Here is a 25,186-nt window from a genome sequence, read left to right as displayed (position 1 = left end):
ACAGACAGGCAGATAGATAGATAGATAGACAGACAGACAGACAGATAGATAGATAGATAGATAGATAGATAGATAGACAGACAGACAGACAGACAGACAGACAGACAGATAGATAGATAGATAGATAGATAGATAGATAGATAGATAGATAGATAGATAGATAGATAGATAGATAGATAGATAGATACAGACAGGCAGGCAGGCAGGCAGGCAGGCAGGCAGGCAGATAGATAGATAGATAGATAGATAGACAGACAGACAGACAGACAGACAGACAGACAGACAGACAGATAGATAGATAGATAGATAGATAGATAGATAGATAGATAGACAGACAGACAGACAGACAGACAGACAGACACAGACAGACAGACAGACAGACAGACAGACAGACAGATAGATACAGACAGGCAGATAGATAGATAGATAGATAGATAGATAGACAGACAGACAGACAGACAGACAGACAGACAGATAGATAGATAGATAGATAGATAGACAGACAGACAGACAGATAGATAGATAGATAGATAGATAGATAGATACAGACAGACAGACAGGCAGATAGATAGATAGATAGATAGATAGACAGACAGACAGACAGACAGACAGATAGATAGATAGATAGATAGACAGACAGACAGACAGACAGATAGATACAGACAGACAGACAGGCAGATAGATAGATAGATAGATAGATAGATAGATAGATAGATAGATAGATAGATAGATAGATAGATAGATAGATAGATAGATAGATAGATTTCCTCCATGTTCGCTGGTTTAATTTTGATATATTAGTGAGTAATTTGCTCAGGCAGCAGAGGGGCACATTATGGGCTCACCAGGTTTTTTTTAAAATGATGAAAAATGTGCCCTGCTCTCATCCTCCATTTGCTTATGATGAATATTAGATCCAGAGGTGATGTGTGGAATAATGAGAGCGAGAGAGAGAGAAACATCCTGCAAAAGTCCTCATTAACAACAGCTGCCTTCCACGACCCTCTCTTATTTTCTCTCTTGTTTTCTGTTTGTTTTGTGTTCGTCTAACCCGGGCTGCCTGCGGCCCGCTCTCATGTGATGTTTATGGTTTGTTGAAGAAATGCCGTAAACCTGGCCGTGTTAAAGCTGAATGAGCAGGGGCTGTTGGACAAATTGAAAAATAAATGGTGGTACGACAAGGGCGAATGTGGCAGCGGGGGCGGGGACTCGAAGGTTAGCCACCAATGACACGCAGAGGAGTGGTAAAGAGAAAACCAAAATGTGACGCAACAGAGACATCTGCCCTGACACGACGACAACCAAAGTCACAAATGTCCCGCAGGAGAAACGGACTGTAGAAGAAAGCAATTACTGTCAAAACAGAAATATTTGCTAAAAGATTTGTGTATTTCAGCAAATGAGGGCTATAACTGCACAGAAACAAACAGGAGAAGGCAGTTGTTGTTTGTATACAGACTTTGAACTCTTCTGCTCATCTGTAGGATGCACATTGTGCTCTGGGGTGTTTGTAATGTGCCAATAGTTCTGTATTAACAGTAACTGCTTGTGTTTTGATAATGAAATCAGGGCAGTATGTGTCTGTCGCCTGAAGCGATGGAGCGAGATCCCATCCGTACGTCTGTGGCTCGATATGGCCCCGTATGAGCTCACACACACGTATACTCCATGGGACCTCAGCTTCATCACTTCCTGTGCTACTGTGTGCCAAGATGTATTGTAATCTAATAACATAAAATAACATGGCCTATGATGTTATTTATGTTATTCTCTCTGAGAAGAACGCCGGTAAACCTGGCGGTGTTGAAACTGAGTGAAGCAGGAGTGCTAGACAAACTCAAAAATAAATGGTGGTACGATAAGGGCGAGTGTGGACCCAAGGACTCGGGAAGTAAGGTCAGTTCCTGGACGGAAAACTGCAACAAAACCTGAAAACCGCAGCTCTGAAAGACAGTAGTCTTAACATGTCACTGTCATCATCATATAGATGTTATTTTTTAGATTGTCTGAAGATGGAACTGCCTAAGAAAAATTAAAGCAGAGTCTGTAGAATGAAACATTGTGACATCAGCGACGGAATTCTGCACTATGATGTCATGCACAGGGTTCCTACACATTTTCAAATTCAAAATTCCATTCTTTTCCAAACCTCTCTGTAGATTTTTCAGACCATATTTAAAGGGGTCATGAACTGCGTTGTTTTATAATGTTCCCTGGGGTGCACTTATCATGTTAGGATGATTTCTACATCAAAAATTGTCATAATTTAGAAATAAAGGCGTTTTTCATACCCTGATTTTAGCCCTCTGACTTGAACGCTGTTTTAAGGGACTTGAACTGCTGTGATTGGCTGACATCTTGCAATAACTTTTTAGCACATTTTTACTATTACAGCTCTCAAGGTTAACTAATTGTGAAAAGTGTTGCATTACATTTAGATCTATGGCGTTATATTTAGATCGTGGCATGAAAGGTTGCAGTGATGAACATTGTAGTCAATCACAGACATGTTGTTGAGAGCATGAAAACTGTGATTTCCTCATTGCAGCTCAATTTCTGCACACTAACAAATGCTTTCATCATAACTAACAGTGCAAACATGATATAACTAAGAGATTCTGAGTTTTGGCGCAAGTCCAGAACTCAGTCACTGATAAACTCGCGCTGTTTGATTGACAGCTCCAGCGACTGTAAAGGGAGCGTTCTTTATCACTGTTTAAATAACAGATTTTCAATCCTACTAAGAGAAACAACATGAAGTTGACCATTTAGTCACTGGTTTGATTTACTGAACATCTGACTGTATATGAATCATTAATATCAGATCAGGCATTAGAATGAACACAGTTACTGACATGTTGTTGCATTACTGTCAAGTCCATATCGTAAAAGTCTGTTTTCGCCGAAATGCGATTGGTTTACCAAAGAATCCACAGTGAAATGTACCGAATACAAATAAATAAAGCTCAACTGAAACATTCACATTGTTGAAAATAAATAACCATATTCCTAGCATGAGGATCCTTTGAAATGTAATGTTATTTTTAGTCCTGTATCGCTCTTCTCTCCTCCTCATCTCACTAACATGCCAGTGGGCGGGGCTAATGTTGCAATGATGAAGTAGGCGTTGATTTCTTCTGTGGAGGCGGCGTTTTACCTATAGGAACATTCCAGGATCAGTCGTTCTCTGGGTCTGGTGTCATTAAAAGCTTTTATTGGACTAGTAAGGAAGTTTTCAGTTCTGAAACTTATAGTACAATGACCTTGTATATCAAAAGTTGATTTCTCAATTCATGACCCCTTTAACATAAAAGGTTCATAGAGCATTATAGTTGGTATACAGTACAATCATCTGTAAATATTTTCTCATTTTTTTTTCCCAATTGGTTTTCTCAAAATGAGCTTACATAATGAGAAGAAACCTAAAATGCTTTATAACCTGCATATATTCACCTCTGTAAATGTGGTTTAACGTTGCACAATCACCAAACAGCAAAGTACAGTCTGAATGAAATGATCGTTTGCACATTCATACACATTCTTTTAGTGAAGCTCAAAAGAGACTTACTTTTGATTCATTAATTTTTATAAATTATTCATTTTATATTTTACAAAACTGAATAGGGGAAATAGTCTGGAGTGGAAACAAATATTTTTCCATACTCTGTTTTCTTTTTCCCCCATACTTTTCCAGACCTGGAAATTACTCAAATCAAATTCCATACTTTCCCAAACTGCATAGGAACCCTGCGTGACATCATAATAGAGTTAAAAAAATGTTTAGAATGCAGCTTTGTTACAGTAAAATGGATGAGTTCATTAAAATGGACAGCAAATTAGAGAGAATAGTGCACCATTAGAAGGACTACAGTGGCCAATTTTACTCTAATAATATTCACTTATTCACTCAATTAGTTTCAGGGCTAGTGGGTAGAAACCCATTATGGCTGTAGAACATTTCATACGGCGATTTCACGCCGTTTTAGACAGAGCCAGATCATATAAAAATATATTTTTGAAAAATACTCAAGTAAAAAATTATTTTAATTCTTTATAAAATATTTAAAATATTATTTTAATTAAATAATCTGATACATATATTGAATATTCATATATTTTTAATGCATTTTAAACATTTTATACAAGTATGAAAAATAAAGTTGATCTAATAAACAAAAAGACTAAACCACCAAAAACTTTGCTCTTCTATTCATATTTGAAGCATTGGATTTCATTCTGTCTTTAACTTTATAAGATGTTAAATCACCGGCACCAGTAATTAAAGCTGTCTGTAATGGAATAACCGCAGACTTTTACTTTTTCAATGAAGTGTAATTGAATATCTGCCATGTGTAAATGTGTTTGAGTCTCCGTCTCGCCACTTCCTGCATCCCTAACACTCTCTTTTCTCCCTCCTTCCCCTTTGCACCCGTATCCCTGGCTTCCAGGACAAGAGCTCGCAGGCGCTGAGCCTAAGCAACGTGGCGGGAGTTTTCTACATCCTGGTGGGCGGCCTGGGTCTGGCCATGCTGGTGGCCCTGGTCGAGTTTTGCTATAAGTCCCGCGCCGAGGCCAAGAAACTGAAGGTGGAATCGGCCGAACTGAATTTTAGCCCCGCTCCCAGCCCAACGCACAGTGTGCAGAACTTAGCGACTTATAGAGAGGGATACAACGTGTACGGCTCTGACGCAGTAAAGATATAGGGGTAGGACAGACAGTCTGCTTGCGGTCGCAGGGGTTCGGCCTGACCCTCGTCTGTCTATAGCTGCAGCAGACGTCCGCTAATGTTGTGACAGCTTCCCATCCTTCAGTTTACAAACTTTCCTTTACTTACGTTTGTTTACTTCTGAAAGAGATCCTTTCATTTCTGTCGCTTGTCGTTCCTTTGTTTGTTTTTCGTATGGCATTTGTTTCTGGAGTTGCCTTGACTAGAACATGTTGGGATTGCATTGGTTTGGTCTTCCTGGCTGCAGTTGCTGGTGTTTGCACTGTTGGCTTTCTGTTTCAGACACCTGCATTAAAACAAACGGCACAAGATGACAAACACATACACACAGACAAACCTGCCATAGTGCTTTAGGATCTCAAATTATTACCAAACCAAACGTCTTAGCATACAACCTTCAAACACTTTATAAAGGAATGCTGCTTGTATACTTCTTACTCAGAGATGCTTTAAAGATAAAGCTCTCGGCTGTTGACCAGCACTTCTCAACTGGCGGGTTCTGATGGACAAAAAGAAATGCTAAATACGAAAAAATAATCTTCATAATATGTCAGTCAACTTTTATAAAAGCTCAAGGTGCAATTTTTGTCAACTGTTTAACCCTTGCATTATGTTAAAGTCCCCCTGTAGTCAATTATTTTATCTCTTAAAACTCATCTTTGATCACCAAATGACATATTTAAAAAAATATTCAAGTGAAAATAATTTCTTCATGCCTTAAAATAGCTTGAATGTAACTCTACACCCTTGCCTCATTTAATATACACGGATCAATGAATATGCAAATTAGCCCCGCCTCCACTCCCTCACGCCAGCTCGGAGAGTCTAATGTTGCTATAGTGACGAGCAATTTGTTGTTTGTGTTGGATATTTAAGAAAAAAGCTTGCTTCGCTTCGTATATTCAGTTTAACAGCTGTGCAGCTGAACTGCTCATATTTTCTGATGCTTAAATTGTGTTTTAAATTATGAATTGGTAAAACGCCTTTGCAAAACGTTTGGACTGCTCTCTCACTGAATCACCTGAAGCGATTTCTCAGTAAAACAGACAGTATTGAGAGAACAAGCAGCCGTTTTACTCTGTGAACATGCGCTAAATGGATATTTGACAATTTCGTTGCTTTTTGGAGTTCAGATTTAAATAAACATTCAGATGAAATCCTTCAGGCGCCCGTGCCTTCTCCGTACATGAAATAAATGCACATCCTTGAATGAGCGCGGATTTTCAGCGTATTCACTTGAACTCATCAGGTAGGCTAATATCTATGGTTTGATTCATTCCAGAGGCGGCCAAAATCAGAATTTATAATGGACTGAATAGCTCTCTCAGAACTTGACGTGCGAGTCCACACTGACTGAATATGCACACGAATCACGGTCACAAGCTCAGAGCAATATTGTTTTAGCTATGTTTTATAGTACTAAAATATTTAGAAGGACAAAAACATGAACTTTATTGGCTTTACTTCAAGTCAGCTGTCACTTTACTTTGGTGTGAGCCACTATGCGCTCGCACACTTGGCACAGCCCTTGCGATGGTTCTGACATTCATTAATATGAAGTAATATAATTAGCTTTTTGCTTGACTATGTTATCAAACAGCTAATAATGTGTTGCTAATGTTACACACACCGTTCCTGGTCTTCATCTCAAAGACAGCTGCCTTCTAACAATCACTATCCTTACAAACGCTTTGAACAACTCAGAACATCAGTGGAGAAAGGCATATAGTTCATCATAACATCGTAATAGACTCGCTATATTGATAAATCTACACAATTTTTCATATCAACAGAAAATTTTCCGGGATAACCTGGCTTCTCTCGAAACACCCACGATTTCAAACCGCGGGTTTTAGACTGTTTTTGGTTTCAAACATAAAATACTCAGCAATGGTGCTGACTTATGAATTTGCACATGGTTTGTCTTAAAGCATATTAAAAACACTACATAGACATATAAACAACATTAAAAAACTTGATTTTCACTACAGGGGGTCTTTAATAATTCTTAATGTGATTTTTATCATTGGATTCAATATAATTCAATATAATACCAAAAATCACACTATAAAAAAAATCAGGTAAAAACAGTAAACCTTCAACATGTGAAACTTTTTAAAACTATTTTTTTTTCACAAAACTGTGCATTTTATAAACAGTACTATAGCCATTTTTTACCTTTTGTAAAACAGAAGTGCTTTCCTGACGCTTAAACAGCAGAAGCAAGATCACGTGTTCAATCAAAGACTTTTTATATATATAGAAAGATGTGCATTCGTATTATTATGAATGGGAGAAAATGCAACGGAATAAGTCCCGCCTTCAAGAGCCAATCGCCGTTTGGTAAAGTCATTGCATCACTGCAGCTGCCGTCAGAAGCTCCGGTTCCTATAGAAACAGTCAGACGCGCGCTTAGATTTGATCCAGCCTGAAAAATGCCGGGTTTTTTTTGTCATGATTAGTGCATTTAGAAACAAAATTTATGAGACAGTTGTTGTCAGATTTCATTGGTTATTTAATCGAAAGCTTGGCGAACAGCTTTTGAGAATTTGATGTTTCCCCATTCAAAGTGATAGGAGCTGCACTTGAATGCCAGAGAGGCGTTTCAAAGATGGCCGCCGAGTGAAATGACTTAAAGGGACTTTGGTTAAATTCCCATCGAAATGAACATGAATGAACTGATAAAAATGAATGCCATCAACGCAGTGTAAATTTCTTTGGATAAAAGTATCTGCTATGCATAAATGTAAAGTTGAGAAACTGACAAAATACATCAAAACCTTTTTTTTAACAATTAAATGTAATACAAATTTCATACACACCTTTTACAACACATCAGCTTTGCATGCAAGTTCATAACCCTAAAAGAGAAAAGTAACAAAATATCAAGAAAAAAAAAAATCACTAGGTAAACCAGTATTTCAAACTCAAAAAAAGTTTAACTGAACATAATATAAGGGTTAAAAATAATCGACTATTGTGTTGAGTCTCGTGACAAAACCAGTTGAGATCTGCTGCTATAGACAGTAGCAATGTGTTATTTGGTACGAGTAGAGCATTATAGATCAAACAGCTGTTGGTTTAATGATGTTTGGTTGTGTTTCAGTTTCTTTTGTTGTTAGTGGCATCAGCAAACCAATCTATAATGCTGTACTGATACCGAATAACGTTTCATATGAGACTGACCTCGAAACCCCTGCTCATGAAACATTAGCAGTATGAACATATAAAGTGTTGACTGTTAAGGGACACTGTACAATTACAACCCTAGAATTAGCGGAAACACGAGCGAAGGGCTGCATGCTTGCGTTAGAAATGCAGATGTCTAGCCATGTTGTACATTTTGAGATGTTTTCTGTATTTGTTTGTGGCGGCCTTGAGCTTTTCTCCGTTCTGTCGCTGTGAATGTGGTCGAGTGATTCCGTTGTGATGTCACTGTGTCATTTGCATATTGTTTCCCCCTCCCAGAGAGTTCCACATATTCTGACTCCGCCTCTCGTCCCGCCCCCTTCTCTAGCTCACCTTCTCGGAAGCCATGAGAAACAAGGCCCGCTTGTCAATCACGGGCAGCCTGGGGGAAAATGGGCGTGTCCTGACGCCAGACTGCCCTAAGGCCGTGCGCTCTGGCCCCTCCTTCCGACACGGCCCCGCCCTCGCTGTGGTGTCCTCCGACCTCCCATAGAAACCAAAAACTCACCTTGTGCCTTAAACCATCTTACCCCTCTACCGAAGTTCAGATTCACGCAACCACGGGAGAGCCACGTCGTCGCCGGCTTGTGCTAACGAGGACTCGGACGTGACAGACCCGAAAAGAAACAACAATTCACACTCTTTCAGCCCTCGGGAAAGACGTCAACAATTGTAAACGAGTTGGGACGGCACAGATACGAACGTTTTGACATTGTCGCGCATCAAGGATCCATGATGCCTTATCCTGAAGGGGACAAACATCATCGCCGAAGAATCACGTAGAAGACCAGTAAACTGTAAATGTAAAGACATTAGCTGCGCTTCCGTGTTTAGCCGTCCGACATCAGCAAACCTGCATTAGACGTATTAACTCACTCGAGCGCAAAACGGCATATTTACGACATGGTCCACGATCACTAGCTGTATTTACTAAACCGTATGTAGATATTCTCTCAGGAGCCACGAAGGGGGACATCTTTTATCATCTCGACGGGATTTCTTCAAGAAGCCACTGGGAGCCGCTTGCTTTTTTGGACTGAAATGTAAATAGACCAGTAGTAAAAGCTGAACACGATTCTTTTATAAAGCATCTTAGGTAATAATTCATTGCAATAATGACTATAGGGAGACCTGACTTGTAATTAAGAGATCTTTTATAAACACACAGTATTATATATACAGAAACGGATCTATATAATAGAGGGACATCTGAACTAATTCAGCTCAGTTGTGTGTGAGACCATGGCATCTGTTCTGTTAACAGTTGTTTTGATAACCGATGTAACTCAGTGTGTACGTGTCTTTTGTCCTTAATGAATGTCCACGCATTTCACATGTCGCACAAACACACGAGTGTATGTGAACGCTGCACCGCATCGCACACACCGGGATCGAGTCCTGATTCTCACCTTTGGTGTTTGGTTTTGTTTTTGCGTTCTTTTGTTTTTCTCTTTGTACCCACCAATTCAAATAAAACTGGAACATTTATACAATAAATAAACATCTTTTTCCTTTTCATTCCTTAAAGGTGCCCTAGAATCAAAAATTGAATTTATCTTGGCATAGTTGAATAACAAGAATTCAGTACATGAACATGACATACAGTGAGTCTTAAACACCATTGTTTCCTCCTTCTTATGTAAATCTCATTTGTTTAAAAGACCTCCGAAGAACAGGCGAATCTCAACATAACACCGACTGTTACGCAACAGTCGGGATCATTAATATGTACGCCCCCAATATTTGCATATGCCAGCCCATGTTCAAGGCATTAGACAAGGGCAGCCAGTATTAACGTCTGGATCTGTGCACAGCTGAATCATCAGACTAGGTAAGCAAGCAAGAACAACAGTGAAAAATGGCAGATGGAGCAATAATAACTGACATGATCCATGATAACATGATATTTTTAGTGATATTTGTAAATTGTCTTTCTAAATGTTTCATTAGCATGTTGCTAATGTACTGTTAAATGTGGTTAAAGTTACCATCATTTCTTACTGTATTCACGGAGACAAGACTGTCATTGACATTTTTAAACACTTGCAGTCTGTATAATTCATAAACACAACTTCTTTATAAATCTCTCCAACAGTGTATAACGTTAGCTTTAGCCACAGAGCACTATCAAACTCATTCAGAATCAAATGTAAACATCCAAATAAATACCATACTTACGCGATTATACATGCTGCATGACGAACACTTTGTAAAGATCCATTTTGAGGGTTATATTAGGTGTGTGAACTTTGTTTATGCTGTTAAAGGCAAGCGCGAGCTCTGGGGGCAGGGAGCACGAGATTTAAAGGGGCCGCAGCCTGAATCGGCGCATATTTAATGATGCCCCAAAATAGGCAGTTAAAAAAAATGAATAAAAAAAATCTATGGGGTATTTTGAGCTGAAACTTCACAGTCACATTCAGGGGACACCTTAGACTTATATTACATCTTTTGAAAACACGTTCTACGGCACCTTTAAATAAGCAAATGTGAATGCAACATGACCCTGTAGTTCTTATCTATAACAAGGTCTTTACAGTTAGGCTTTATTAGGCTGCTGTCACTTTAAGACCTGACGCACGGGCCCATTACACTGTTACACATGCGTTTTCTTTCTCAACTGTTTTCGTTCACTTAAAACTTAACTGACTGTGATTATGTGAATATTCTCCAAAACCAGCATTTTGACATTATTTTGTGTATATTTGACTGTTTAAAGAGTTAGTTCAACCAAAAATGAAAATTCTCTCATTAATTTCAAAACACTGCTTCATGAAGCTTCAAAGCTTTACGAATCTTTTGTTTTGAATCAGTGGTTTGGAGCGTGTATCAAACACAAACCAAAGTCACGTGATTTCAGTAAACAAGGCTTTGTTAGGTCATAAGTGTTTCGAAAACGTTTCAATGGTTCACGTGACTTTGGCAGTCTGATACATGCTCCGAACCACTGATTCAGAACAAAAGATTCGTAAAGCTTTGAAGCTTCATGAAGCAGTGTTTTGAAATTGCCCATCACTAGATATTACTGAATAAAGTCATTATTTTGTTTTTTTTGTGTACAAAAACTATTCTTGTTGCTTCGTAACATTAAGATTGAACCACTGTAGTCACATGATCTGTTTTAAATATGTCTTTAGTATCTTTCTGGGCATCTGAAAGTGTTAATTATCTCGCTGTCAACGGAGGCCTCACTGAGCCATCGGATTTCATCAACAATATCTTAATTTGTGTTCCAAAGATGAACAAAGGTCTTATGGGTGTGGAACGACATGAGGGTGAGTAATTAATGACAGAATTTTAATTTTTGGGTGAACTAACCCTTTAAGTGCAATAAGCAGTGAAAAATTATTTAATTCAGTACTGAGGGGTGGCTTTATGTGTGCACACTTTGGGAATTTGTAAAATTAATGCGAAAACACACAATCCTACGCCGAAATTCAAGCCCTGAAACACCAACAATATTCATCCGGAACAAAAGTGAGTGAGGGGAGACGGGTTTGTGTGTCAACAACTCTCTGTCGGAGAGATGAGAGAGAAAGAGCAGCTGGTATTATGTGTCTATTCTGCAGAAAGTGAGTATTGGAAGCATTTCAGATATTTCAGTGTAGATATGCATCGATTTTTTTTGACAACACTACATTGCACTTAATTTATTATTTCAGATTCTTTCTTTAAAAGACTAAAATTGAAAAATGTATATATTATATATAAAATTCAACCCGCCAAAGTGGGTGTTAATGTCAAGCCCTATATATTAGATGAGTAAATGATAAGAATTTTGGGTGAACTGTCTCTTTAAGGCTAGTTCACACTACTGCAACAAAATTTGTTCTAAGTTACTTACAGTCACAGTAACATTATCAGTAAATGTATGTGTGAAATGTGTTCTGTTAAAATTAGTCATGCACCAAAATTTTGGCAATCAAAAATATTTGGCTGCAAAAAAATAAAATAAAATGAATGCATCACTAAAATGTGCATCACTAGTTAAAAATAAATACTTTCTTCTAAATCAGATGAATATGCTGAGTCAGTAAACTAGGTCACACTTTAGGGTCCAATTCTCACTATTAACTACAACTTTTGCCTCAATAAACTCCTAATTACTGCTTTATTAATAGTTTGTAAGGTAGTTGTTACATTTAGGTATTGGGTAGGATTATGGGATGTAGAATATGGTCATGCAGAATAAGGCATTAATATCTGCTTTATAAGTACTAATAAACAGCCAATAGTAATATGCATACTAGTAAACAACTAGTTAATAGTGAGAATTGGACCCTAAACTAAAGCGTTACCATAAAGATTTTCAAGTTGGCTTTCTCAAAATGTAGAAAACACTGTGCTTTCAAAACATTGATGTGTTTGTTTATGCATCTCAGCCCGCCTGACACATCAGCATTGACACAGCTGTTCTCCAAAACACACACAGAACATCTTAAACTGGTATAACCAGCTAGTTTGTTGCTGGTCCAAGATGTTCTAGAAACTTGGACCAGCTAATGACCAGCTGGAAACCATCTACCATGTTCCAAAACAGTGACTTGCTCACCCTCATGTCGATCCAAACCTGTATTGACTTTCTTTGTTCTGTAAAGCATGAAAGAAGATGAGTAAATTATGAGAAATTTGGGTAAACTGGTTCCTTTAAGGTAAGTTCACACTACCAACAAACTTTACTAGTAATTTTAGCAATAAATGTATGCATGAATTTAGCTATGGTAAAATACTTTATCCTTAACCAGATTAATATGCAGAGTCAGCAACATGAAAACCATTTGCAGGCTGGTTTCCCAAAATGTAGAAACTCTGAGGTGCTTTCATTCATGTGTTTCTTTATGCATCTCAACCAGCCTGACACATCAGCATTGACTCAATAGCTGGTCATTAATTAGTTTACCAGACATCATTCTCCAAAAACACAGCGTATAACCTAATGACCAAGCTAGAAAACCATTTTTCCCAGAAAGGAGACCAGCTGCAACTCAAAAGATCACAGAGCAACTCAAGAACCCTGGATCATAAAAAGAAGAGCGAAGAACCAGGAGAAATGACCCTGTAGACGGCTGAGGTATAATCCAGACTTTATAAAACACAATAGAACTTCAGATGGTATTAAAGAAAGACAGAGAGAAATCTGACGGCCAGATCTCGCTCATTCTCACTTACAGACAGACACATCTGAGGCTTCCTTTCATCGGGGGGAAATCCGGTTTGCTCTGGAGATTTCCATTCCTTCCCACATCATCAAACACTCCTTCTCCCAGACTGGGGCTTCCAATCCCATGGGCTTTATGTGGACTAACATAAACACGTTTGTTAGAAATACAGACATTCGTGAGCTTCACATACTAGAAATGAGAGCTTAATAATACTGATATCAGAGCAGAATATTCTTTCTTCTCATAAATATTTCTCTGAGAAACACTTCCTGACTTCTAAATGATTCTATCATGTGTTTTTTCCATGTTCAAGTTTCTTTTGTGTGTAATGTTGTTGTTTGAGCAACTTCTCTATCCCATTCTCAAAGACTACAGAATAACACAAGACGTGTCACTCGTATTGTTTTGAATGGGAGAAAGCGGCCGTTAGAATCACCGGTTTCTATAGAAACAGTCAGACGCGCGCCTCAGAAGAGACGTGCATTTAGGTCTGCGCATGCGCATTAGCTTGATCCAGCTTGAAAAATACGGGGGTTTTTTTGTCATGATTCGAGCGTTTAGAAACTAAATTTATGAGCCGGTTGTTGTTAGATTTCATTGGTGATTTCAAATATGAAATTTAATCGTGAGGTTGGCGAACCGTTTTGGAGAATTTGATGTTTCCCCATTCAAAGAGATAGGAGCTGCATGATGCCCAGGATGCCCGAGAGGCGTTTCAAAGATGGCCGCCGAGTGAAATGACTTGTCTTAAAGGGACTTTGGTAGTCTTGAGGTTTCTTCTGTCACAATATTCCTCATTTAAATAATTCATACGCAGAATAAAGGGGCGGGGCCTGGTTGAGTTAGTTAGTAGTGTGTTGAAACTGGCGGTTATGGTAAGGGGCGGGACATTTCCCAAACGCTCAAAACACTTGACCAATCACAACACACTGCTCCATCCGACCAATCAGAGCACATTGTGCTTTTCAGAAGGAGGGGCTTCATAGAGACAGGAACTAAACAGAGCGTTACTGACAGACTGGGAAGAGAGGAGCTGCTACAATGGAGAATATAAGGAAAATAATGTGTTTTATGAATATTCAAGCATGAAAACCTATTCTATAGAGCCTGAAAACAAATTCAAGACTTAAACTGAACGTTTCTCAAAGAATTGGGCTGAACACATTATTCAAAGAGAAAAATATAAGCCAGTTTTCCTTGATGTTTTGAAATAAGAACATTTATTGGACTACGAAAATTCCCTGAAAACGTCCTCCCCGGAGCATTTATTGAAATTAAACTACAAAAACAACTAGTTTAGAACATTCACAACTTCCTGTTTCGACAGGAAAAAGAAAACTGGGTTTATCAGACCATTTAAATTCTTTAAATTCTATTTATTTTTGTGCTTTGCCACATCTGGAACATACATTTAAAACACACACACACCATTTACGTATATTGCACGTACAGTACAATAAAACACACCTTTCTGAGTCCATCAACACTAACAGCACCAGCTCACAAAAACTAAACATCCATAAAACCCTTTGTCTTTAAATTACACGACCTTCGTCTGAGCATGAAAACATGTTCACCAGAGATCCAACGGAGGAAAGCGGCTTTAAAGACAACAATAAAACATGGCACCAAACAGCTTTGCTTTTCCACGTCATTAGAAATGCAGAGAGAAGCTGAACTGAACCGTGCGGCCTGTTTCACACACCTGCGTCTGCTGAGAGCAGCTACACACAAATAAAGTGATATCTGGGTTACTACAAGGAGCGTTTCCATTAATAATGGCCATACATTAATAAATCAAGAGTTATTAATAACTATTAGAAATGTAACTGAAAAAAAACATTTACAGCCAAATGGTAATTTACACAGAACCTGATGTGGAGATACACACTGCTTAAAGAGACAGTTCGCCCAAAATGAAAATTCATCATTTACTCGCATGAAATATCTTCTTTTGTGATCCACAGAAGAAAGTCATGAAGGTTTGGAGGTGAGTATATGATGACAGAATGATGATTTTTGCATGAACTATCTCTTTAAATCATGTGGATTCAGTCCAATTTACTGTATAGAAAGTGTTTTTCTTGTATTTCACTGCATGTGGACATATTTTTTCCAAAAAAAGTGAACTTTTACATGTTGCTTCATTATGCATTTTATTCATTATCTGCATCAATTTCCCTTTTTTCCCTCCTTTCTGGGGGGAAAAAAACCACATGCAATGAAAGACAATCACTTTTTAGTAAGTAAACTAGTCATGCTGATAAATAGGTTCACAGATCATTTTCACTATATTTTCTGCTAAAGTTCAGTGTAAAATTCAAAACAAAACACTCTGCTTTTATGTGTGATGTGTGAAACAGGCCTAAGACACTCTTGGATGAAAAAAATAAATGATCACGAAACAATTAAAAACAAATTAGAAAAACATATACCTTCAATGCAATGCAAGTCGATTGTATATGACGCATAAACGTAAATGCAACATCCGACAGGAATTACACGACCACAGAAACAGCTGAAGTTCAGGAATCATCGAGGCCTGAAAACAACTAACGTTACCGTAAGACAAACACACAAACTCAAACACTACATTCACGTAACAGGCCTTTATGAGGGAATCTCTCGAAACCTGTGAAGAATATGTTTTACCTCACAATCAAAAGAAAAAAATAAGAAAAGATATGGGCCTAAAAGCCAGTTCACACCAAGAACACTAACTATATTAGTGTTACACCAGCGGACGATATCGTTTTGTTTATTCTAAAAGCACGCGCTGCAGTTTTGTTGTCTGCCGCTTTAAAGCAGGATGGATTCTGATTGGCTGTCAATGTTTTTATCGTTCTGAAAGTGATTCCAACGATATTGTTTCTCTGTGCCATTACCGTATAGTTGTAGTGTGGATTCTGCTATTCTTTTATATTTAGAACGATTTTAAGATTTTTATCGTTGCAGCGCCACCTACTGGTCCAGATATATGAAAAATGGCTATTTCTGCTCATAACTTCTGAACGGTTTGCCCAAAAATCATAAAAGTACTCTCATTAGATTTGGGGCAGAATTCCAAGTCAAATGTTATCAAATATCGGGCATTTTGGACGTTGGCCATTTTTTGCATATTTATTTGCATATCATTACAAAACTCAGTATGGGTCAACGGCACGATGCTCTGAAGGTAAAATTAAATATTCACATGCTTATGATATTGGTAAGGTTTACTTATTTTCACAGAAATCCTTAGATTCCTGAATCCTTGCTGAGTCCAACGATACCAAACATTGCCTTATGGTTTGTGCAACGTTGTGATTTAGCATTTAAACAACTTTTGTGAATATTTTCGAAACCGTTTGTCCGATTGAGACGAAACCACCGTATGAAAATCTGAAACACAGGTTGTTGACTAAATGTTAATGGCCAAATGTAAAAATTTTGATAGTAAGTGGCAAAAAATGCCATCAAATTTGGACATGGGTCATTTTTATGTTCTCATAAATATAAATATAAATGTTTAAGATTTTATCGTTATCGTCCTTGGTGTAAACGGGTCTTAAAATAGTCTTCCTTTTTTTTTTTGATGAAAAAAATTCTTATTTTTTTCTCTTGACTTATAAGATTTTTCTTTGACTGTTCACATTCATGTTTGAGAGTGTAAATAAGCGAAATTCAGTCTGAGCACCGATAGTTTTGCAAACACATATCTGCATTATGCAAGATCTGAAGTGAAATCGCTTTGACATCAAGACCAGAGAAAAACCTGATTGTTTCAAAATAAAAGCGTGGCCTCACATGTCTCTGAGCATACAAACATATAAATCATTTATAGAAACAATTTGGACAGTACCATACATTCACATTTACAATGATTCCACATAAATCCATCCTGTAGTGTGAACACATAAGAGCCCTTATACAATCCAACTCTTTTTTAAGCTCTCTTGTTTTACTCTGTACATTAAACACAGTATGGTAACAAAGTACATATCATCTGGTAAAAAGTTAATCAGGAGTATCTGTATTTTTTTTTCAATATGTGAGAAGTGCATTCAGATACTTCTGCATAAATTTTTACAAGATAATCAATACACAATACTCAAGCATATAACGTTGTTTTGCATGAGCAGAAGGCAATTTTGTGGGCTGACCTGATCTATACAGTCAGAAACACGTCATATAATTTAAATCCTGTTTACCATAGATATCCATTCATTTCTGTAGGGAGAAATATACAGAAAAATTTGGCTATTTTTAGAAAGGAGTGTTGATTTTTGCAATTCAAATAAACCAAAAAATTCAGAACAGTTGTTTCTGCCAACTGAATAAAAGAAATTGAATATTATATACTATTATAGTATTTAGTATATTGAACTAGCTTTTATATGTTCAGTTTTCATTTTATTTTAAGTTTCAGTAATTTTGCTTTTGTCCTTTTTATTATTTTTGCTTTAAATATTTCTATATAGCTTCGTTTTTTAGTAATTTTAGTAGTTTTTAGTAAGTCCAATTTTATTTCACTTAATCCTAATTTATTTTTATGTTAAATAACGATAAAGATTTGTAATAGTTTTAATTTACTTCCCTTGTCATATTTCATATTAACTTATTTAAATAAGTAAACTGCTGCACATGTTCAGAAGCGAGTCCTCTTTACCATCTTGTTTATGAACTGCTTGTATCCATTGCTTGACTTCTTTCTGCTTATTTTTTTTTTAAATGTCTGGTAAAGTTCATAAACAACAAATGTTTTAGTTTTTCCCCACAGGAATGAATGGGTAACTATGGAAACAATGATTTTTTCCCCTACCCAGCTGTATCTATGGCGTTTCACGAGTGCAGCGCCATCTGTTGTCCATCTTTATGAAGCTGCAGTCTCTCTTTCTCCACCTGCAGGCGCTCTTTCTCAATCTGCAGTCTGCCCGACTCGAACTTGAAGAACTGCAGTCTCTCTTTCTCCAACAGGAGGCGCTCTTTCTCTAACTTCAGCTTCTCTGCCTCCAAATCCACTGCCATTGGCCAAGCCAGTTTCCTGTCCTTCTCTCCATCCAATGAGGATGACGAGGGGGCAGAGGATGATGTTGTGGGCGTGGCTACAGAGGTCGAGGGGGCGGGGCTCTGCTGGAGCGGCATGTTTTGCTGCAAGACCAGTCGCAATCGTTCTCGCTCCACCTGCAGACGTTCCTTCTCCAGCTGCAACCTCTCTCTCTCCACCTCCCCTTGCCGCAACCTCTCCTTCTCCACCAGGAGGCGCTCTTTCTCCACCTGTAGTCGTTCGGACTCTACCTGCAAGCGGTGTTTCTCCAGGTCCAGTCTCTGCCTCTCCAGCGCCACCAGCAGACTTGTGTTCTCCCCTCCAGCTAATCCCAATCCAGCTACGCCCATCCCGGTCATGCTACCAACTCCGAGCCCCAGGTCTCGGCCGGCAGCCGTGGGCTTCGTGGAGCTCAGCACGCCGAATTCATCGATGTGAGCGAAGACCTCAGGAACTCGCCCCTCACGGTCCATTTCAGGGAGGATGGAGGGAAAACAGTCATCATCGTCCTCCTCACCCTCCCCACCTTCTCCAACCTCCGCTTCCAACTAAGGAAATGGAAAATTACAAATAGAAACAAAGTCAGCAGTAATTACGAGGTGATTTTAGAGAAAAAAAGTTTAAAGTGTAACTTTTAGCCAGAAGGTAATTTAATTAGGGCCAAGAACCGAAGGTGCGTTGGCACCTATTGTAATCGTTAGTGTTCTTATTATTCTTCTTCCTTATTCTTCCGCTCGAGTCTATAGCAGCCCATAGAACCGTACGGTAAAAAGTTGTGAAAATTGGCACACTGATAGAGGTCAGTCGCAACATTAACCACACTGATTTTGGTGTCTATAACTCAATCCCTCTAGCGCCACCAACTGTCCAAATTTGCACTCACAGTCATGATAATAACTTATGAACCGTACGGACTAATAACAAAATTATTTTTTCCTTGATTTTCAGAAAAAACATTGCTCCAATTTTCAAAAAAATTTAACCAGATCATCTTCAGACCATGTCGACAAAAAGTTATGGAATTCAAGTCGATTCGTCAAACCATTCTCAAATAACGCGTGAATGAATTTTACACAGCGTTTGCGAAAATAGACGCAAGGCTGTATCTCAGCAACCCTTTATCGTATTTAGACCAAACTTGGTACATGTCATCATAAGCATGACCTGAGGCTACATTCTGCATCTTGGTGCAGCGCCACCTACTGGTCCGGAGATACAAAAAAATGGCTATTTTTGCTTATAACTTCTGAAGTGGCCTTGTTAGATTTGGGGTGGAATGCCAAGTTAAATGATATCAAATTCTCCCATATCGGCCATTTTGGGCATTGGCCATTTTGAATGTTGTAGTAAAATGCTATATTTTATGAACACATTTGCATATCATTACAAAACTCAGTATGGGTCAACAGCATGATGCTCTGAAGGTAAAATTAAATATTCACATGCTTATAATATTGGTAAGGTTGACTTATTTTCACGGAATATCCTTAGATTCCTGAATCCTTGCTGAGTCCAATGATATCAAACATATGCTAGGTTTCGCCTTACGGTTTGTGCAACATCAAGTCATCTTCATTTATATAGCGTTTTTCACAATACACATTGTCTCAAAGCAGCTAAAAATAGGAAAATTTTTATCGAGTTAAAGTTGGTTTTTGATTGAATCACTTCCATTGTAAAAATTGTTAATTATTTCTTTAGGGTCCATTTAAATGACACCTTTCCTACTGAAAAACCGAATACCTTTAATGCAATCTTGCCGTTCATTTACATGTTTAGTCTATAGGTTTGCATGTTTGAGTCTGTATGTGCGCAGAAGCTTGGTCTTTAAAAAAAAGGGGGAAAAAAGAAAGTGATATTTGCCAAATTACTTGTCTAGTCCACATAATACAGAAAAAAATGCAACGTTGTGATTTAGCATTTAAATAACTTTTGTGAATATCTTCGAAACCATTAGTCTGATTGAGACGAAACCACCTTACGTAAATCTGAAACATAAGTTGTTGACTAAATGTTAATGGCCAAATGTAAACATTTTGATAGTATATGGCAAAAAAAATGGCATCAAAGTTGGACATGGGTCATTTTTATGTTCTCATAAATATAAATGTCTATAACTCCTAAACGAAATGAGATATATTCACCAAATTTGACAAGATTTTGTTGTTATTTTTTGGGATGGATCGATCATAGGCCTCATTTATCTGAGCTCATAAACCTTTAGTTTTTGAGTGAAAAAAGTGTTTTTTGTGGATAATTTTGTCAATTTTGCTCGAAATACGAAAAAAAATGCACTGTTTATCACACTGGTGTGCTTTAATGTTTAAGCAGGAAATTTGTTTTGAAATGTTTTTATTTTGTTTTATTTATTACAAAATGGCACAAAATCACTCTTGTGGTGTTCCCGGTCAAAAATGGCCGGCCTGCAGAAAAATCACTTGTTACGCTATTTTATTACCAAATATTTGATTCAATCTTTTTGTCAACTTGTTTTCTTTAAATTAGGACAGGTTTTGTATTCATTTTAGGCTTCACTGATCTGAGCCTCACTGATTTGAGGATAAAGTTCATCTCTGTGCAAAAGAAAGCCTGTAATACTCAAAATAGTTTGTTTGTGTACATGAACGTGTGTGTGTGCGGATGCACGAGTATGCATGTATGCACACATGCAGAGGTCCGAGGCCTTTATTTTTGCTCGTTCACATGTATCTGTGTGAACATGAACATGATGATTAATTGTTTCTCTGATTTTTGACTCCCCCATTCATTTTCAATGGGCGGTCATTTTTGACCAATATAAGCTCAGATCAATGAGGCCTACGATCAATCAGTTTCAAAAATAAATACAAAACCTGTCCTACTTTAAAGAAAATAAGTTGATAAAAAGATTGAATCCAGTATTTGGTGATAAAATAGCGTAACAAGTGATTTATAAGCTATTTTTGTAGACCGGTTATTTTTGTGTGATTCAAGTGTGATTTTATACCGTTTTGTAATAAATAAAAACCAAAATAAAAACATTTCAAAACACATTTCCTGCTTAAACATTAAAGCACACTAGTGTGATAAACAATGCAAATTTTTTTCATATTTTTTGTAAAATTATCCACAAAAAAATACTTTTTTCATTCAAAATCTGAGAAGCCTACAACAGATAAATGAGGCCTACAATTAATCAAATGCAAAAAGAAATAAAAAAAACAGTCCTAAATGAAAGAAAACAAGCTGACAAAAAGCTTGAATCCAATATTTGGTGATAATGTAGCAAAAAGAGAGATTTATAAGCAAATCCCCCAAAAAAGAACAAAAATTATCAAAAAAAAAAAAAAAAAAAAAAATTGAGAAGTAGCTATACCATGTGTGAACAAAGTCACAAAGTTTCAGTCCAATGCAATAACAGTAACTAGTATTTTTGGGAAAAAGAAAATATTCTCCGGGTCAAAATGACCCGAACACCACATGAGGGTTAATTAAAAGATCCAAAGCTGCAATGGTTTTGCATATTGCTATGTTTTACGAAGGCATTGGCATATAGTTACAAAATTCAGTGTGTGTCTTCGCCACCATTCCCTGAAGGTACTCAAAAAGTTTCAGGGCAGCACTGTAATGAAATTATATTATAAGCAATTATATATCTCATTACAACTCAATGTATTTATGGGTTTTCAACCTTTTTGCTTTAAATTGTCTCCAAAAGTCTTTATTTACTCATTTTTGCTGTTGGTCTGTTGCTAGCTTTCTTGGCTTCTGTTGTGCTTGGCCTCTTAATTGCTACTTGCAGCTAAATTTTAAAGCAATACTATGTAACTTCTGGCCCTCTAGTGGTTGAAGCATAAAACCATAGTGGTTTAGGGTACGGCATAAACACGGTGCAAGATGGTTTTGTGATGTATTTCCTCATTAATTAAATTTTGAGTTGCATAGTGTAGCTTTGAGTGGTATTTTCAGGGCATTTTAGCAAAGATAATGTTGCAAGAAAATCCAAGGCGTAATCCTCAGATGATGGCGGTCAAAAGTTGACAATGTTTTATTGTGTTGTTTTAATGTTTTTTAAAAGAAGTCTCATTCTTTCCTTCAGAAATCATACTAATATGCTCAAAAAACATTTCCTATTATTATGTGGAAACCATGATACGTTTATTTCAGAATTCTTTGATGAAAAGAAAGTTCAAAAGAACAGCATTTATTTGAAATAAGAATCTTTTGTAATGTCTTTACTGTTACTTTTGATTAATTTAATGCATCCTTGCTAAATAAAATTAGTAATTTCTTAAAAAAGAAAAGTCTTGACCCAAAACATTTGAACAACAGTTTACCAAACTGCTTCAACAAACAGCTTGATGGTGTGACGATTACTTGAACCAAAATAGAGGACAATCTGATGAATGTTGTGGGATGAATTTGAAAAAGTATGTATATACATACTCTGTAGCTGCTGGCCTCATCGTCCTCCATTTTGACCCCAGGCGTGTGTGTGCTGGGCTCCCCGAGGTCTGTCAGGTCCTGCCAGTCGCACGACGAGTCTTTAGAAAACCCACTGAGGTCCAGCGACTGGTCACCACCACCCAGAGATGCTTCATTATCTGGAGAAGAAGATTCAAACTCCTGCTTCAATCCAGACGCCAACTCAGCCTGAAGCTGCTTTCGTTTCATGAGGGCGCGCCAGTCCAGGTAGCGTCGCTTGACCTCGGCCGCCGTACGCAGCTCACCCTCGCCCAGCGCGTTGACGCTGTCCGCGACCTCTTCCCACGCTCGCCGCTTCAGCTCGTTGATGGCCATGTTTTGCTGTCGGGAGAACAAAATCTCACGTCGCTTGTGGATCTCGCGGATGAGAGTCTGAGTTTCTTTCACGCTGTAGTTACTCTTCCTCTTCCTCTTCAGGTGCTTCATCTGCAGGAAGTCCATGCTGGAGGTGACTGGCTACTGAGAAATGATTGGACACTGAAAAATTTCTGTCACTCCAGACAAATTTTCAAGTTCATGTTGACACACATTTAGTGCAGGTGTCTAACACAGATCTCCTGCAACAAACAAACACACAAAGATTTACTTACACGCAATAAATAAATGTTCAGTAATGTCTGAAATAGACATGTGCCGATATTCAGTAATACGATATATCACAATGCACGATAATGTTATCGTGGGCACTTCAAAATACTCTGAATGAAAGTGCAGGGCGCTGATGAAACAGCAGAAATGCAGCGGTTACCCCGGAAACCCTGTAAACAAAGCAGCTGCGCTACTACAGCATTTAAAATGCTTCAAACAGCCATTCAGTTTTTGTAATCTCAATGTTGTTCATCACAGCACCAAATATTTAAATAGGCTAAATAGGCTATTTATTTTTTTAAACCTAAAATTTTTTATATTTTAATCTGGACTACAACAATGATTGAAAATGTTATGATTATTTGTTATTGTTCAGTAACCCAGACATAAAGGCTTCATTAGTCAGCATGTTAATTCATTATTACCAAACTGACAATGAAAATACTTATAAAGCATTTATTAATCTTAGTTAATGTTTAATAACATTACTAAATCAAAGGTTGTAATTATTATGTAATGGACCTGAGCTAAAACTAACAAAGAGCACTTGTATTTTTTTATGTCAAAAAAATAATAATAATAATACCTTCTGTAACAAATGTAGCTATTGCTAATTCTTAATCTTAGTTAATGCATATATTATAATACATTATTATAAAGTGACACCTGTTGTTCTTTATAATTCTTCTGCACTTCTGAGTTCTTTTTGTTATAAGAAAAAGAGTTCTTAAACCTGTTATACTATGACAACACTTTTTTTGCAACTTATTTCAATATCGTAATACCGTGATAAAAGCCTCAGCAATTAATCGCAACATGAAAATTTGATACGTCACATGCCTTGATACGTCACAAGAATCTTTCTCTGTGATGTTAAACTGTAATTTATTCCTGTGATCAAAGCTGAATTTTCAGCATCATTACTCCAGTCTTCAGTGTCACATGATCCTTCAGATTTGCAGCTCAAGAAACATTTATGATTATTATCAATGTTGAAAACAGTATTTTTGTGGACTTTTTTTCCCATGTTTCTTTGACGAATAGAAAGTTCAAACAATTTAAATATGATCAATTTAATGCGTTGCTTAATAAAATGATTAATGCAATTTAAAAAAAAAAACATCTTACTGACCACAAACTTTTGAACAGTAGTGTACAGTATATCCTGTTCAAATAAAGATTGAAGAAGATTATATAATCATCATATTACAATGTAACAAAAACAAACAAACAAAAAATCACCATAATACTATAAGGTTTTTGCACATATATCATTGCATTATTTTAAATAACAAGAAGTGTCATGTAAACACCATGATAATTGAATATGGTAGCCATGCAGTACCTTGATACTACCATCTGACACCATAGTACAACTACAATACTTTTTCTAAGGGAATAACTGTAGTAACTATGGTGTTTTTGGAGGAAAATAGGGTATATTTATACATATACTGTATGATTATCAGTATGACATCATGCAAATAAAACATTTTAATGAATATCAAACATAAACAAATCAGTACGGCGGTTGTTTTTGCTGTTCAATTACAATAATCTCGGCAGAAAAGGCTTCTATAGGCACCTATATGTCGTTTTGCACACATGTGGCTCTTTATATAAAATAAACATGATAACACACACCACACAATACAGTCACGGTTATTTGATTATTTATTCAAACACTCACCGGTGGAGAAAAGCATCATCCACTCCATCCACACGCGTCTCGCTCCGCCTCCACAGCGTTTCCGAACTGAGCCGAACACTTCCGACAACGCTCGAATCCCCTGCGCCATTGGTCAGCGAGCATCACCGCCCCCTTCTATCAGCCAATCAAGTAAGGCGCTCACTGTTCAGCCCAACTCACATTATATTCTTCCGGATTCCTGTGCGTGTGATACAAACAGATACAGCCGCAAATAATGATAATATAATAATAATGACTACATATTATTAATATTAAAACGCACTTTTACCATTTCTTTACAGCTATCAATTATGTGTCTTTCTACTACTTAGTACTAGTAG

General features: G+C 37.3%; 2 protein-coding genes and 1 long non-coding RNA gene across 8 annotated transcripts in view; 1 reads left to right on the top strand and 2 right to left on the bottom strand.

Annotated features, from left to right (window-relative positions):
• Positions 1 to 6,437, bottom strand: part of LOC125248773 — a 21,142-nt gene extending 14,705 nt beyond the window's left edge. The window contains exon 1 of the long non-coding RNA XR_007180374.1: positions 4,835 to 6,437. This is a non-coding gene — a long non-coding RNA (uncharacterized LOC125248773). The remainder of the gene's footprint in view (positions 1 to 4,834) is intronic.
• Positions 1 to 9,416, top strand: part of gria4a (glutamate receptor, ionotropic, AMPA 4a) — a 108,775-nt gene extending 99,359 nt beyond the window's left edge. Inside the window, exons 14-16 of one of the 6 annotated variants that reach the window (XR_007180372.1) lie at positions 1,101 to 1,215; positions 1,782 to 1,896; positions 4,449 to 4,585. Coding sequence is in view for 4 of the 6 variants with exons in the window: in XM_048160884.1 (XP_048016841.1) it covers positions 1,782 to 1,896; positions 4,449 to 4,586; positions 8,244 to 8,408 (418 nt within the window). In the remaining 2 variants the exon portion in view is untranslated. Of the gene's footprint in view, positions 1 to 1,100; positions 1,216 to 1,781; positions 1,897 to 4,448; positions 4,706 to 8,243 lie in introns of those variants that run through there. The other 5 variants (XM_048160884.1, XM_048160883.1, XM_048160886.1 and 2 more) reach the window with 5 other exon arrangements.
• A 5,016-nt stretch (positions 9,417 to 14,432) lies between these two features.
• On the bottom strand, positions 14,433 to 24,983 carry msantd4 (Myb/SANT-like DNA-binding domain containing 4 with coiled-coils). Its single transcript, XM_048160844.1, has 3 exons — positions 24,846 to 24,983; positions 22,529 to 23,124; positions 14,433 to 18,651 (listed from the first exon to the last, which is right to left on the bottom strand). Exons 2-3 carry the CDS (start codon positions 23,006 to 23,008, stop codon positions 17,899 to 17,901), a joined length of 1,233 nt encoding a protein of 410 aa, XP_048016801.1. The 5' UTR covers positions 23,009 to 23,124; positions 24,846 to 24,983; the 3' UTR covers positions 14,433 to 17,898.
• Positions 24,984 to 25,186: the final 203 nt, after the last annotated feature.

Source organism: Megalobrama amblycephala, linkage group LG16 (assembly GCF_018812025.1).
Source record: "Megalobrama amblycephala isolate DHTTF-2021 linkage group LG16, ASM1881202v1, whole genome shotgun sequence".
Classification (NCBI taxonomy): domain Eukaryota; kingdom Metazoa; phylum Chordata; class Actinopteri; order Cypriniformes; family Xenocyprididae; genus Megalobrama; species Megalobrama amblycephala.
Note: the sequence above shows the minus strand (reverse complement) of the source record. Positions and strands in the feature narration are given on the sequence as shown.